This window comes from Acipenser ruthenus, chromosome 7, assembly GCF_902713425.1.
Source record: "Acipenser ruthenus chromosome 7, fAciRut3.2 maternal haplotype, whole genome shotgun sequence".
In the NCBI taxonomy this organism is placed as follows: domain Eukaryota; kingdom Metazoa; phylum Chordata; class Actinopteri; order Acipenseriformes; family Acipenseridae; genus Acipenser; species Acipenser ruthenus.
The window spans coordinates 9,374,140-9,390,895 of NC_081195.1; the positions used below are offsets into that span (position 1 = coordinate 9,374,140).

Genomic DNA, 16,756 nt, shown 5'->3' on the forward strand with positions numbered 1-16,756 from the left:
TTCTCGGATATTGTAATAGAAGTGTGACTTTCAAAGAGAATTTGTAGAGTTTCTTTAAAATGAAAGTCAAAACTGAATTCATTCACGTCCCTAAAGTAATTTGTAGAATGCAGTGCCTACATAAATGCGTTTGAATCTAACATCATTAGGCATGGATGGCAGCCGTCCTCTGACCACTTGTTTCTGTTCTGAATTATTTTTAACAAGCATCCCTTGAAAAATCTGAGTGATTTGCAGGGTAATATTATGCTGTGCCTCAATACACTAAAACAAGGTTTAATTTAACCCTCTTGAAATGCTGCAGAAGAAAACACAGTTATTGGTGAATATTATATCCTGCATAAACCACATGAGATAGATAATAAAGGCACATAAATCAGCAACCACCTATTTCCTATTTCAAGCATATTTGAAGTGAAAAGTGGGTGTTATTTATTTCCCACGCACCCCTGGAATGAATTTGAATGTGAAAGTAGTTCCGGGCTGCGGATGTGCACAGGGAGCAGTACTTGCCTTTCCTTCCCGCTGTGTTGAGGCTGCGTGGCAGGCAGAGCAGGCACAACAGTTCTGAGGCAGTGCTCTACCCCCAGCACGGGCCAGCAAAATGCTGTTTATTTATAGGTCAGTTCACAGCTTTTAAAATTCCTCCCTTAATTAGGCTTAGGGGGGATTGAGTGTGGGTCTCGGAGGCAGCTGCCTGCACTGCTGCGCTCTGGAAAAACACAAGCCAGCCCATTAACGAGAGCCCTAATACACAGCGAGCCCCTAGCAGCCACTAATGGGATTTTCAGAGCACCAAAAAATAAGCCTTTATTGTATCCCAGGATTGTTCCAGGACATCTGAAGCTGATTAGATCGAGATTTCCAAAGTTTCCGCAATAAATGAATCTTTCTTGACCGATGCAGCCACACATGCCTTTAATAATGCAGGCCTGTGACGCCCGCTGCTAGCAGACAGACTGATGGACAAACAGAAAGTTGTTTTTTACGCTACTTTCTCCAGGCAGCTGGAGAGACTAGCACTGGAGCATCTGTTGGCTTCCCCACAGCTTATACTGCTTTCTGTTGCGCGCTTTTGGCTTGGCAGCATGCACTGCCTGTAGGATAAACCTCTCTTATATTGCTGTAGAAGTGAAGTAAACTGGCACTAAAACGTCACTGCATCAGCAATTTGTGATTGCGACTTCTATTATGATTCAGATTCAGCTACACGATTATCATAGTCTGCTGTTGTTTACTTCGACATTCTGCACTTCAAAAACAGCTTAGTATTTACCAATAAAAGCCAATTTGATCAAAGGGTTCTACTTCTGGTGGTATGGACTGGAGGGCATAGTTTTATAACCCATCTTATCACTACTGGATAAGCAACAGGATGTTTTTGAGCATTTTACAGCACCATGGACTTCCCTGGATTGCATGATCCACTTGTTTTAGGGGTAATTCAGTGTTACCGCATATATTATTATTTATTTCTTGGCAGACACCCTTATCCAGGGCAACTTACAATTGTTACAAGATATCACATTATTTTTTACATACAATTACCCATTTATACAGTTGGGTTTTCACTGGAGCAATCTAGGTAAAGTACCTTGCTCAAGGGTACAGCAGCAGTGTCCCCCACCTACTATTGAACCCACGACCCTCCGGTCAAGAGTCCAGAGCTCTAACCACTACCCCACACTGCTGGTCGATGCTATGTAGGGTGATTTCTGAGTGCTGTAAAATGCTTTAAAAAGATTTATCGCTGTGGGGTACAAGTAGAGGTTGATCAAATCAACCACTGTGTCTGTTAACCCCTGTGTGCCCCAGCTCTGAAAATAGTTTGAAAGAGCAAGACCAATGGAAACAAAACATTGCATCTCTGTTGGCCTGTGCTGCAGGGGAATAATTTCTGACATAAATAATAAGATAGCAGTGCTGAGTGTGTCTGCTGACTGTGTTTTCTCAATTTTTGTTTGTCTTCAGACGTCTGGAACAGAATGGGATTAAGTCGGTCCCACCCGGCACCTTTTCCCCCTACAAGAAGCTGCGCAGAATGTAAGTAAACATTTCAGTGCAAAAGCAAGCTACTGGGGAAGCAGGAGAGATGGCAGTGTACTTGCTGCCATAGCACCTTGGATTCCTGGGTCTGCTCAGTAAGAATTGCCATTGGTGGCTCAGTTAAGGGGCCTTTGTCCCTCCTGTCCGGATATTTGACCAATCCCCTAAGCAAAGCAGGAGTGGACATCTTCCCAGTGAAGCTCTAAACGAAGGTTCTGTCGACTTGATGAATCCCATGGAACTGTTTCTGACGTCAGGGAGGAGTCCTGTTTAAATATTTCAGCTAAGCTGTCCCTGGCTTATGTCCCTTTGCTCTGGTTAAATTGAAAAGTACAACTTCAGTTCTCTATCATTGTTCTGTCCTATTTAATAACCTGCTCTTTATCCCTGTTTATTCGGTGGCTGGATATACAAACATTCTGTTCTTTTTAACTGTAGAATACAAATAAATACCCCTTATTTTAGTCGCCTTTGTACAGTGTGGTCCCTCAACTTTGACCAGAAATACAGTGAGGTAACCAGGCTTTATTGAGTAAATCCAGCTATTATTTCCTGGTACCTGATAAAAATCAATTGTGAGATTATATATGAATCTCTGGATATATAAATGCGTTATGTCCCAGAAATACTGCTTCGCAACAGTCTGATCACCACTAACAGCCCTGCAGTTTCTATAGATAACACAATTAATTCCTGGAGAAAATAAACACCATATCTGCTGTGCTGTATCTGCATGTATATTAAACCAGTCTGCATGCTGTTTCTCTGCAGAGACCTGAGTAACAACCACATCTCCGAGATTGCACCCGATGCCTTCCAAGGACTGCGCTCTCTCAACTCACTGTGGGTAGCTTGAAAGACAAGTTTGGAAAATACCTTTGGGGTACCATTGTAATATCAATGTGATACTGTGAAGAAACGCAAGCCAAGCCATTAGCATGCCTCAGCATTACCAGCAATTTGGAACCAATTTTGCACAGTGGTCCTAGTACGGTAACACACAGGTACAGTGTGTTGTGTGGATTGATTGTTACTGCCATCACAACATATGAAAATGTTTCCACGTGGTACCAGTCTAGCAATGGGACAATTGCTGCTACTCTTGTCTTACCATTGTCTGTTAATACAGAATTATGGCATTGTTGTACCACTTCATTGCTACATGAATGTTATGGGAAAGTTGCAGGGGGTGTGCTTTTTTTTTGTTTGTTTCCGTACTTGGGTGAATTTAATTATTTTTCCTTTAATAGTATTTAATAAGTGTTTATTTTTCAGGGTCCTTTATGGAAATAAAATCACAGACCTACCCAAAGGTGTTTTCGATGGACTGTATGCCTTGCAGCTATTGTAAGTAACATAATAATCATAATCATCATAATAACAATAGTAACAACAATTACCAAACTGTCCACTCAAGGTACTGCAAGCAGTTCACTACGGTAATTGAGGATTTCCTGCTGTGTATGTTTATTTAAACCCTTGTCTGCTTCTGTGTCTCTCATTCCAGGCTGCTGAACGCTAATAAGATACACTGTGTTCGTGCTGATGCCTTCCAGGACCTGCAGAACCTATCCCTGCTCTCGCTCTACGACAACAAGATCCAGACTCTGGCCAAGGGGACCTTCGCTGCACTGCGCGCTGTGCAGACTCTGTGAGTCATTTCAGTTAGAAGGAATTTTCTTGAGGTTTATAGTACACCCCTAAACCCTTCAAAGTAACCTCTAAGAAACCTTTACTAGCCACTTGTACCACTATTGCAAATTCAATATCAAATATGGTATAGCATTGCATTAGGCCGAGGTTGGTTGGTATTAGTTTAAGATTCTGCCCATAGACTCCAGTCTTATATGTTCTCCAGTTGTAAACCTAGCATAAAGCCTTTAGAAAGCACTTAAACAACTCACATGTTCATCTAAGAAATGGGAATCGTTTGTTTCTCAAAGACTAAACGCCTGAGATTATTATAATTTTTTTTTTATGAATAACATACAATGTGATTATTGTTAAAGAAGCTCATAACCGTTTCATGAAAATCATTTTAATAAAGCATGGTAAGGAAGGCTGCATATCATTAAATATTCACAACCCACCCAGACTCCTACTGCAATCTGTGTTTCAACCAATGAGCACCAAAAAAATGTAACTGCCCTGAGTTGTCTACTGAGATTTGAGTTTGCCTAATTGATTTTGTGCTTGTATTTCTTTTTTAGTTTTGAGATCATTATTCAGAGTTGTGTAGTACCTCTGGTATAGTAATAGCTTCCAGATAAAATTCTGCCCAGACCCAAGCAATGCATTTATGGTAAGGTTTGAAGTGACTTGAAATGAATAATATCACTCAGCACGTACTGTGATCTGACAGTCCTTGTATGCATGAATTAATATGCAGTAGTGGAAAAAATGTCAAACTCTACAATGATTGGAATGCAGCCTTGGTGTAGGAATAGTTTTTAAAAAGTATTGGCCTCCTGACTGATTTTCTCATTGCTAAAATAGCCATTGAAGCCATATGAGGACAGCATTGTGTGGATAATTCATTCTGAATGATACAAAAATACACTTGCTGTCTAAAGCATCATATTAAATACTTCTAACATGCATTACGGTGTTAATCTTAGTGTAAAAGGTCAGATTATCCAGATCTTACTGGAAAATCTGATGATTGATATGTGATAATCTTTCCGTATTAATTAGCGTCCTTTTGGGTTTATCGTTTTATTGCTGGGATTAATCTGGTTATGAAAACCTTTTGAGTGAGTGTTATGTAGGCTGTCACAGATTGTTTCTCATTAGATCAAGCAATTGAGACGATGTAGGCTGGAATGATTCATTACTCCTAAATTTGGTTTTACTATTCAGGCACCTGGCGCAGAACCCATTTATCTGTGACTGTAATCTGAAGTGGCTGGCAGACTACCTGCGCTCCAACCCCATCGAGACGAGCGGAGCGCGCTGCGCCAGCCCCCGGCGCCTCGCCAACAAGCGCATCGGCCAGATCAAGAGCAAGAAGTTCCGCTGCTCTGGTGAGTCCTTTCTTCTTCTTCTGCTCCCCCCTCGCCTTTTACCAAATTACCAAATGTATTTATTTAACCAGGATAGAACCCTATAGATATTATTATTATTATTTATTTCTTAGCAGACGCCCTTATCCAGGGCGACTTACAATTATTACAAGATATCACATTATTTTTTACATACAATTACCCATTTGCACAGTTGGGTTTTTACTGGAGCAATCTAGGTAAAGTACCTTGCTCAAGGGTACAGCAGCAGTGTCACCCACCAGGGATTGAACCCACAACCCTCCAGTCAAGAGTCCAGAGCCCTAACCACTACTCCACACTGCTGCCCCGATATACACCTCATTTTCATTATAAAATCAATGGCAAAAGTAGGCAAATCAATCAAACAGAACAAAAGCACTTAAAACAATCACAAAAACAGTAAAACTAAATAAAAGCCGAACAAATTCCAATGTACAATATCCTGGTCAGAGTCAGCCTACATCGGGTTTAGTTCTGAGGTTGGGTCAGTAACATCTGGTGTCCCACAAGACTCTGCCCCCTGTTATTTAGTATTTATATGCTTCCCCTCGGCCACATATTAAGATCACATGGCCTGAATTATCATTTTTACACAGATGACATTCAAATCTATATTCATTCTAAACCTGATATTGATGCTGCTGCCTCTGTTCTCACTGCCTGTATCTGATATAAAAAGTTGGATGCCGCAAAATTTTTTACACCTAAATTGTTATAAGAGGTTATGCTTTTAGGTACTTCCCATCAGCTACGTAAAACCAATGCTGTACATTTATCAGTTGATGGTACCATGCTTGAGTTCAGATCTAAAATGAAAAAGTTGGGTGTGATTAAAGATCCTGGGTTAACCTTTGAACCGCATGTGTTGAATACTGTCAAGGTTTCATGTTTTCACCTCTAGGCTTCGACCTATGCTCTCTGTATCTGCAGCTGAAAAACTGGTTCATGCATTTGTTTTCTCTAGGATTGACTATTGTAATGCCCTGCTTGCTGGTGTCTCTAATAGCATGCTCAACAAATTGCAATATGTTCAAAATTCTGCAGCTAGAATTTTGTCTAGGTCACTCTCTAGGGATCACATTACACCTGTGTTGGAGGCCTTGCATTGGCTGCCTGTTAGGTTTTGAGTGGATTTTAAAATCCTTCTCCTGACCTACAAGGCTCTCCAACTTTGAGTGTTTCTAAATCTAGCTTAAAAACTTGCTTTTTTAGAAAGGCATTTTTATGATTCCTTTTCCTTGTTTCTGTTTTTGTTTCTACATGTTATTGTTTTTGTTGACTTTATCTTTGTTCTGTGAAGCACTCTGAGACGATTGCTTTTAAGGGCGCTATATAAAAAAGTTTTTTATTATTATTATAGTATTTACAGGATTTGCAACCCTGGACAGATTTAAAAAGGTATTGTGAAGAGGCTGTTTTTGTGTTCGATTGCAAAGATGAGATGCTTCATATATTGATATATTGATGGCACGCTGGCGCATATTCGATCTCAATTTTAATTCACAAGATCTGAGAATTCTGACTTGAATCGATTTGGAAAATATAACCAACTGTTGCAGCACCATTAACTATTGCAGCATGAATTGTGTATGTCTTAACTGTGAGGTTAACAACACAAGGGTGCTGGGAATACTTGGGTTGTGTTTCACTGCCATTTACTGGCCAATAACCATGCAAGTGTGTGATATACTGTACTAATATTATTTTTTTATTCTGTCCCCTTGGCAGCTAAAGAACAGTATTTCATCCCAGGTGAGTAGCCCCTCTGTTTTTTTTTATCTCTTTCAGCATGCTCTATTTCTCTTCTCTGACCTCACAGTTTTGATTTGTCCCATGTCGAGGGGTTTGGTCGGAGCCAGGACTCCATACAGTTCCCTCCAGCTGTCTGGTAAATTTGGCAGGAGCTTTCAGAATCCTTTGGCTCTGTCAAGATGACGATAGAACTGGATTAAAAAAATAAATAAAACGTTGGATTCCTCGCTGCTCGTGAATTACTACTTTTGAGGAAAGGTCAATGGAATAAAAACCTCAATGGAACAAGCACAGGTCACTACCATTAGTGTCCTGGGAGGTTTTACCATACAGCAGTCAGGGCAAATGTCTGAGCGATATACACATTGCTCATACATATGGAACAAAGTCTTTGGTGTCCTTTTAGCAGGACACTTGTATGGGTAGCTAGTACTACTGTACTTTGTAACAATAATGCATACAAAATTGAACAAAACAAAGCAACCTTATATACACAGAAATACCTTCATGTACAGTATAGATTTATTATTGGGAAAGCTGGGTGTCAGTTCCAATACCTGGGCTGGATTTCTCCACCTCCCGAAACTGGACTTGAGCATCACCACTGTCCCATCAATCAGAGTTCTTATAACAGCAGAAAAAGATGTAATTTCAATTGTAAATTCAGCCAATAAGGCAGCATGTCCCATATTAGACCTGCAGTTTTAGAATTGGTAGGCAGTGTGGGCCATTGTAGTCTAGTCTTAGAACTGAGGGACTAGGAAGCAGTGGGGTCTAGTAGTTAGAAATTATGGAAGGAAGTCATGGTTTTGTCCCAATGATTTTCGATTTTCCTAACCTTTTCTCATCAATTTGATGCTTTGCTTTCTCTCCCCTTGCAATCACTAACCAGGACTGCACCACAATAACTGTGAGTACCATAGCAAGCCAATCACCGCCCTTAATGACTTCCCAGCAGCCAGTGGCAGGGTGTTTTGAAAGCAGTGTGGCGCAGTGGTGTGCACCCAATCCTCTGCTGGGCAGCTGGAGAATCCAGGCCAGGTTTTAATCCCTACCACTCCAAGAAGCACCGATTTAAATGTTCACAGGACTGTCCCCGTGCAAAATGTGTGCTTTGCCTTTCCTGTTCTGTCAAAATAAATGCAGCAGAAAATCCCCCAAAATGTTGTAAAAGTTATAATTGTTGCATGCCTCTCTGTATGTATGTAGACCTGTTTCCAGTGAGGTGGTTAAATTAAGCTTACTTACAATAGTATCTGGACACCTGTTTGTCCCAGCACAGCGTGCCACAGCTTGTCACAGCCAACCATGTGCACCGGCACAGTGTGTAAACATGGTGCCACCAAAAACAACAGAAGGGTCTCAGCAATGTCTTCAGCTTGGCATGGGCTCTCACCAGTATTCTAAAAGATTGCAACCCTGCCTCCAATGTAAGCCTGCTTATCCACTGCCACCCTCACTCATCGTAGGCACTACTCTGACACTGTGACTGATATATGCATGCTGTTCACTCCTCCACCCTCACTCTAAGGTCCACCCCTAAACTTTATCTGCTATACTCTCAGTTTAATACTGACTCAGATATAATGCTAACGCACATCTGTCCAACACTCTCAGATCTCAAACAGGTATCATTTTGCTGTGCTGACCCAAACCTTGTTTCCAGCCATTAGATATTTTTGTTTGAAAGTTTAGCTCATCTAAGTCCAAGTCCCTGCCTTCAGGTTGTGTATTTGCATACCTGTGTTTCAGGCACTGAGGACACACGACTCAACAATGAGTGTAACAGTGACACAGTGTGTCCACCAAAGTGCCGCTGTGAAGCCAACGTGGTGGACTGCTCCAACCTCCGCCTCACCAAGATCCCAGAGCACATCCCACAATCCACTGCTGAGCTGTGAGTACACTGAGGGTGCCTCCACAAAAGCAGCACCTGCTTGCAACCTTTCTCTGGATTTTTGAGGAGCGTTGTCATGCGCGCACTCTCCCGCTCGTTCTAAGCCTACCTGTTCTCTCCTCAGACGTCTGAACAACAATGAGATTGCAGCTCTGGAGGCAACAGGCATCTTCAAGACTCTCTCGCAGCTCAAGAAAATGTGAGTAACTGTCTGATGGATTGGCAGCATAAAGGACATTTGGAATCTGTATTAAATGACTGGTAGAAGAGAAGCCTTTTTTTGAACAAAAATAACAAAAACAATAACTATAATGATGAGTAACAACAGTCCTGCAACTGCCTGTAATATTCCTCAAAGTCAGTCCTATAATGCATGTTGGATATAAGACCAGGATAAGCCATTTCATTTTTGATGATGCTGTGGATATTATTATTAGTAGTAGCATTACTACTCTGACTACTCAGATTATTGTCATTACTGTTACTATTATTGCTATTGTGTCTATCATCATTACAGGGCTGAAAATAATGCAAAGCTGTGCAGTAGGAGTCTTATTTCCATCCCTCTCATTATGATGATAATACAATCATTATTACAGTGATCTGTGCCCCTAACCCAGGGGTGTCTAACTGCAGTCCTTGAGGGCCGCAGGGTCTTCTGGTTTTTGTTCCAACTTAATCTCTCAGTTAACATCATTGATCGAATTATTTGTAGAATAATTAGATCAAGGTTTAATATTTTTTCAAGGTCTTTTATAGTTGATGATTTAAGAAATGCACTTGAAAAGGTACATTACCTGTGACACATTTTGAAGTGTTACATTTGTCCAAGTAATCAAATAATTAGACCGATTAAGTAATTGAGAGATTGGGTGGAAGGAAAGCCTGAAGACACTGTGGCCCTCCAGAAACTGAGTTTGACACCCCTGCTCTCGGTTACCTCTGTGTCGACAGTAACCTGAGTAACAACAAGATCACAGAGATCGAGGACGGAGCATTCGAGGGCGCTATTGCTGTTAACGAGCTGCACCTGACTGCCAACCAGATGGACTCGGTGCGGAGCGGCATGTTCCGTGGGCTGGAGGGGCTGCGTACACTGTGAGTATCGCGTCCGCTAGGGCTGTCTGCAGACTCGTCGCTCTGTGCTGCTCTCCTGTACTGAAAATCTTTGTCTCCCCTGTAGGATGCTGAGGAACAACCGCCTCCGCTGCGTCCACAACAGCAGCTTCACGGGGCTGCACAACGTGCGTCTTCTCTCACTCTACGATAACCAGATCACCACCATCACCCCCGGGGCCTTCGACACCCTGCAGTCTCTCTCCACACTGTAAGTGGCCAGGGCTCCTGTTAAACGCTTTTATTCCATCACAATTGTACTGCTCCTCGTTCTAGTATTTAATTCATGAATGTCCTCATCCATCCGCTGTGTTTTTACCAATATTTTTTCTCTTCAGTATACTCACTCACTCAGCTACTGTTTGAAACAGAATGATACATTGATATCAGTATATATGCAAATGCTGGTATGCCTTTTCATTTAAATATCAGGGTTTAACACCCACTTTCTCCTGGTCTTGCACTGGTCTAGCTCTCTCACTGCTCTCCATATTTTCTCTCCTCTCCCAGGAACCTGCTGGCTAACCCCTTCAACTGTGACTGCCGGCTGGCCTGGCTTGGGGACTGGCTGAGGACCAGGAAAATTGTGACCGGCAACCCGCGCTGCCAGTTCCCCGCTTTCCTCAAGGAGATCCCCCTGCAGGACGTGGCCTTCTTGGATTTCCGCTGCGAGGAGGGTGAGGGTCAAGAGCTTGACCACATACACTAAACACGATCTTACTTCAGGGAGTCCTACCTGGCTTCTAATGACATGTTGGCAATTTCTTTAAATGCTTCACAAAGAAATTACCATCACTTAATCATTTTCACTGATATTGGGAGTATATCCTAATAACGATTTGGTATTGGAAATGCTGCTCTTTATTTTTTTTTCTTAAGTACAGTATATTTTTATATGCAAATGTACTGTTGCGTTTGAATGTGTTTTTGTTTAAGTAACTCACCTCTTAAAATGTCTCTCTCCACAGGCCAGGAGGAGGCGAGCTGTGTGCCACGACCCCAGTGCCCCAGCGAGTGTACCTGCCTGGAGACTGTGGTGCGCTGCAGCAACAAGCACCTGCGAGCCCTGCCCAGGGGCATCCCCAGGAACGTCACCGAGCTGTGAGTGCGGCCAGGGGGGCATGTGGCTGGCTCAAGGGAGGGGAAGGGAAGGGTGTTGTGATTGGTTGATGGTTTAAGTGTGGGCTGAGTTTTTTATGATTCATCATTTTATGATTCATTATAGTTATCTACATTCTCTTCCTCTGATTCAGAAGTACATAATTGGTCTATTGTGTTTCTAAAAATATTGCCTATGGGCATTTACTGTAATGTAGACTATTATGCAATTAACTCTGGAAGATCAAGGGCCCTGTTTAAAATGCTGAAAAAGATAACATTTGTGGAAATGTAATATGTGTATCAAAATCACACCAACGAAAATGACTTCTCCACCTCCCATGCTTGAGAACAGGGCTCTTTGGCGGCTAACACAGCTACCCATCATAAATAAATATCTCCAAGCAAAACTACATAGTAACAATGGGTCACCTCCAAGGCATTCATTCCTTAGACTTTCTTCAAACCCCTGTCAAGTTTATATTATTGTCTCACCCCTGTGGTTTATCTCCCAATACGAGAGGCCCCCTCACAGTTAAACACCTCTGTCAATGCACCTATTGTTTCAGAGTGACAGCGTGCTAGGCTGTCATTATGGGGAGCAGGTGCTAATGACGGGTGGAGATGATCTCAGCCTGCATTCCAGGTGTGCCACCACACTGTGCCCTCTCATCTTTAAAGCTGGATTCCCTGGTGCAGAAACACTGTCATTAACTGTGCGGATCATCCCCACAGCCCCCAGGCTTTAGCGCTGACAGCAGAGTACAGTGGGATCTATCTCAGGAGGGTAAAAAGGTCAAAGTGGAAGCAGCTATCACCATTGAGATTGAGTCATAAGGTTGTGGGTTTTAGTCACCCATGACTGTCCTTTTGGAATTCAACTTACAGTTCAAAGGTTATAATAAAAATCAACAGAGGTTGCCCCTTGCTCCCATCGACAGACATCCCACCGTTTCCCACTCATCTAAAGCTGAAAAGCAGCATAAGCCTCATACAAAAGCCAGCTGCAGTTAACTGTATGGTCGATTAACTTTCCCATTGGAGAAAGGAGACAGGTACCCCCAGCTGTATAATGCCAAGTTGGTTTCATAGCAACGCATAAGCAGTGTTAGATGCTAATTGCCACGGCTTTGTGGCTTGAAAGATGTGTGACCCTGGTAGTACAGTATCCTAAAGAAACTGTGATCCCACAGCTGACCTGCTGAAGAGAGGAGACAGGCACTTAACACAACTTGACTCCTGCTGCTAAGACATGAATGTGATGTGGGTCACAGCTATTTCACTCCTGGTTGTCAGGGTGACTGGAGCTGTGCTCAAATAGACATCGAAGGTGACCTGGAGACCTTTCACAACCCAGTCAGAAAGCGGGCTGACTGTTTGAAGTCTAGTTCATAAACCCTGGAGTCTCGTAACCCAGCTGCTTGATGCCTTTAATGTAAGAGGCGAATAGACTCAGGGGTTAAAGTTGGAGGAAACTGTGTTTAACTAGACACCGTGGCATACACAGGGAGGTAGTGTGACCTGGCGTTTTCAGCTTAAGGACAGGAAGGCAGTGTTTAAATAAAACGCTGTTTTACTCGAGGTAACCACACAGCTGTTAAACTTTGATATGAATAGCTTCCGGCCTCCGGTAGAAACAATGTGCGTCTCATTCCTTATCCTTCAGTATGTGAGTTAAGCCCCTCTAATTATTGTTTTTGTCTCTCCGCAGGTATTTGGATGGAAACCAGTTCAGTATTGTCCCAAAAGAGCTTTCTTCCTTTAAATACCTTCAGCTTGTGTAAGTCTCTCTGGCATAAATAAGAATAACATCATTTAGAAAGTATTAGTTTTGCTTATCTACATGTTCCTGCTTTCTGCCCATATCCCTCTGTTCTAAAGATACTTTGCTTCAATATACATCCCTCAGTAACCATTTATTTGTGCTCCACTGTTCTGCGAAAGTATCCTCTTTTATTCTGTCTGCTTGTTTTAAAGTTTAACACCAGTAAATGCCCAATTGTATTTGCTTGTGTTTGTTTGTTTCCAGGGATCTGAGTAACAACAAAATCAGCTCACTGACGAACTCGTCCTTCACCAACATGAGCCAGCTCACAACACTGTAAGTAGAAATCGTTCTTTTATAACATTCAAGCTACTGAGGGTAATAAAAACAACACGTAAATATTCAAAGGGCAATAAAACAATTGCAAGGAAATGTTATTTTACACAGAAACAATTGCAAGGGTCACGTAACTTAATGGAACGTGTTCCCCTTTTTAATCGCAGTCCAGTAAGAACTTTTAAATCTTGAAATAAATCACACACTATTGCTAAAGAAATAGAAAGATGTTGTTATTGACGGTGTTGGTTGTAACAGCATTGTCTCTGCAGGATCCTGAGCTACAACTCCCTGCGCTGCATCCCAGTCCTGGCATTCAGGGGCCTGCACTCTCTCCGTCTGCTGTAAGACTTCCTTTATTTACAGATACATAGAGCTCTGCTTAGTAATGAGGGCAGGGGCAAAGGGACTGTTTCTGAAAGGAATACAACCATTCTAATAAGCTTCAACAAGTTTTACCATGTCATTCTAGTGAAACCCAAACGCTTTTACCCTTATTGTATAAAATACCTCCTTCAGATAATTATGCCAGCCGTGTTTGACTATATACTGTACAGGCCGTTGACAGGTCTGTGAGCCTGAGAAATACAACCAAACATAAGGGACAGCGTGACAAATCATATGACAAATCACCTGCCACGTTGAGTCTTTGGAATAGAAAATGAGACATCATCATTCCATGCATACTGTTTCACAGCACATTGGAACAGTCCAGGCTGACATGAAATTGGCATGTTTTTATGTGCACTTGCTTCCAGGTACATGAATGATGTGAATCATTTTTCTTAGGCAACAATTGCAAACATTATTTTAAATGTAATGCTTTTTATTTCTAAACGAATGAATGAATGAGCAAGGAAATCATTGTCCGCACCGAAACACACTGCGAGAAAATGCCATCTGCTTCCAAGTTGCATTACAACAGAAATTGTATGACTGATGGCATTCCATGGATTTCAAATATTGTCATGACATTAGTTTTGGATGGCATGAAATAAAGAAGCTGTGGAGTTTACTAATGCTCTCTGCTGCATATAACTTGAGAAGAAATTAACGAATGTTGCTGGGAACAGGGTGCTCAGGCTAGTTTAGGGGTTTGTAATTTTAATAAAATTGTCACATTTACAAATTTAAATAAACAGAAACAAAACCCCCTTCTCAACTGTTTTGTAGCTTAGTGAAATTTTCTTCCTTTTAAAAAAAAAGAGTTGTTCAAATTACATTCTGTAAGTGTCACAGGTGTCACACTGGGACTATTGGCAGTGCTAGTGTGACAGCAAAGAGAACTGTGGCTCTGCAAGGGTTAAGGAAAGTGAAGCCATCTCCGCAGATATTGCTTACATGTCTGAGACTCCCCGTCTCTGTCTTGAGACTCCCCAGCGGTCAGGGTGCCGCTCTGGACCCAGGGGGAACTGGCCCTTTAAAGCAAGTGGTAACGACCTGACAGATTAAGACGTCTGTATTGTTTTACAGCCATTAAGCCCCCGGGCCTCGTCACCTAATCGTCCTGCTGAGAGATCAGGAAGGAAAGGACAGGCAGCGTGGATAGAGGATACCTGAAGCAGGCTTTCCTAATTAGATCCCGCTCTCTTATTAGCGAGAGAGGCGATGGGTTCTTTGCTCCAGATTAGTAACTCAATACCAGCCTGACAAAATTCCAGGGCCGCTCTTTGCCACTAGTTTAAACCTAAAATAAATAACAAAAATCACGGACTAAGGCATTTGGCACAGGTGTTGGACGAGCCAAACAGACACTGGGTTTCCCTTGGCTTTTTAAACTGGGAAACCATTCATTTCAGAATTCACTTCTAATACTGATGTTCCTTATTGTATTTCCAATAGCAGTGGTAGAGAAGAGGGGTCCTGCTTTTACAGCTGGACATGACAGATTGAGAAACAATTCCCACCACATAGTCTGAACGCTAAAGGTGCTCAAATACTAAACAACTGCTGTTTAAATTATATTAACTGCTGTGAAAATCCTGCAGGATAATTAGACTAACAGCCCCACTTCTGAGTCCCTGTCAGATTTAGTTCTGCAGCAGTTGTTATTGATATGTGGGCTCTGATCGCAACAAGAGCTGGTCCAGATTTAATGCTGAGTGGATGCCTTGAAGATTAAAGACCAAGACATTCTACTATTCAGTCCCCTGGCTGTATTTTATTATTAATATTATTATTTTATAATGTTTAGTTTTGAAGTGAGGTGTTTCATAATAAGACAATTCCTGACTCATTGTGTGCAAGTCAAAGTTAGAAGGAAGAATAAACAGCACAGACTGTAATAGCACAGGCAGTAAAGCACAGTAAACTTCAGGATAACATGCACGTTTATACCATGGTAAAAAAAAAAGGAGTTTTATTCAAATGTAATTTTTCTTCTCTCCTGTTCGATCTGTAAATCAGGTCTCTCCATGGCAACGAGGTGTCCGAGCTTCCGGAGGGGATATTCAGGGATGTACCGTCTCTCTCTCACCTGTAAGTACAGCTCCTCCTGGAGTTCTATGGGATTGCTCCCCAAGCCTAGCCACCTGGGGCTCCCCTACACTCCCTCTGCTCCCTCTGCACGACAGCCCTTGCATTTTTCATTATTAGCTGAGGCTGCTTCCGGGTCAGAAGCTCATGAAAGAGGTTTTTATTCCTGTGCCAGCGATCAGGATAAAGGGGTCATTTTGTCAGAAATTGTTAATGGCACCCAATCCAGTTTCCAAATTAATGACGAGAACAATGGTAATGTTCAAATCTTAACACTCGCATGTGTTTCCTCTATTTGGAGCAGCATTTGTAACTGCAGATTCAAGCCATTTGGAATATTAAATATATGATTGTTGAATGTTTATTATACATTCTTAGTATTCTTACCCAACAGTTCTGTATGATTAACATACCTTTTTAAGAGTGTGTGTATTTAAAAACACACAGTGAAGGTCATTGTATAGTTTCTTGTAAAAAATGTCATCTGCATGCAAAAAAAGATGTTACTATCACATTGTGTGGGTATGAAAGGGGTGTGATGTTAGTGGTTAATGATTTCAAAAGATCCTTTGTGTCACTTTGCTGTGTATGGTGATGTCACAGAGATGAACAGGTTTGCATGTTTGTGTCAGCAATTGATTTCACGTTTTCAGCTGTCACTCACTGGATTTCTTTGAAAGATGATCGTGTTTTCTAAGTAATGGAATTGGATTGATTTGGGAGGATGACATTTGGATGGTGGTAGTTGTAATCTGAGAAGGGGGTGAGGGGCGGACGAGGAGAGAAGTACATTCTGCCATGTATCTGGGTATAATAAGTGTTTAAAATAATGTCCATCTTCTATGTTCATTTCATTATCCTTTGTTTCAGTTGTCATGATGTGGCAGAGAACATTTTTTTTTTTTATCAATTATTTTGTGTTGATCCAGTAGGGTCCAAAATGCAATAACCATTAGTCCAAAACAGTACTTTGTATAAACACTATACAGCGCTGTATAAGAAGCTACTTCTGTTTTGCTATTGGCACTAGTTCACTTATGCGTTTGTTATATACATGTGCATATGCACTTTCTTTGATTTAAACACTACAGTGGTTTTCACCTGTAGGGTTATAGTTCCACGTGCTGGATGTCTTGAGCCCAGTATCCTGGACATTATGGTCTGCATTTGTTTAATAAAGCTAAAATGTTAAGCAGATGCCTAATGAATGGGAGACAGATGGTCTGC

General features: G+C 41.7%; 1 protein-coding gene across 4 annotated transcripts in view; it reads left to right on the forward strand.

Moving 5' to 3' along the window:
* Positions 1 to 16,756, forward strand: part of LOC117414543 (slit homolog 1 protein-like) — an 84,354-nt gene that overhangs the window by 60,198 nt on the left and 7,400 nt on the right. For 2 of the 4 annotated variants that reach the window (XM_034024313.3, XM_034024315.3), the window contains exons 10-26: positions 1,972 to 2,043; positions 2,818 to 2,889; positions 3,322 to 3,393; positions 3,554 to 3,697; positions 4,906 to 5,069; positions 6,819 to 6,842; positions 7,735 to 7,752; positions 8,595 to 8,739; positions 8,864 to 8,938; positions 9,694 to 9,837; positions 9,923 to 10,066; positions 10,366 to 10,532; positions 10,824 to 10,956; positions 12,665 to 12,733; positions 12,983 to 13,054; positions 13,327 to 13,398; positions 15,461 to 15,532. In XM_034024313.3, the coding sequence (XP_033880204.3) occupies positions 1,972 to 2,043; positions 2,818 to 2,889; positions 3,322 to 3,393; positions 3,554 to 3,697; positions 4,906 to 5,069; positions 6,819 to 6,842; positions 7,735 to 7,752; positions 8,595 to 8,739; positions 8,864 to 8,938; positions 9,694 to 9,837; positions 9,923 to 10,066; positions 10,366 to 10,532; positions 10,824 to 10,956; positions 12,665 to 12,733; positions 12,983 to 13,054; positions 13,327 to 13,398; positions 15,461 to 15,532 (1,659 nt within the window). The remainder of the gene's footprint in view (positions 1 to 1,971; positions 2,044 to 2,817; positions 2,890 to 3,321; positions 3,394 to 3,553; positions 3,698 to 4,905; positions 5,070 to 6,818; positions 6,843 to 7,734; positions 7,753 to 8,594; positions 8,740 to 8,863; positions 8,939 to 9,693; positions 9,838 to 9,922; positions 10,067 to 10,365; positions 10,533 to 10,823; positions 10,957 to 12,664; positions 12,734 to 12,982; positions 13,055 to 13,326; positions 13,399 to 15,460; positions 15,533 to 16,756) is intronic. The other 2 variants (XM_034024314.3, XM_034024316.3) reach the window with 1 other exon arrangement.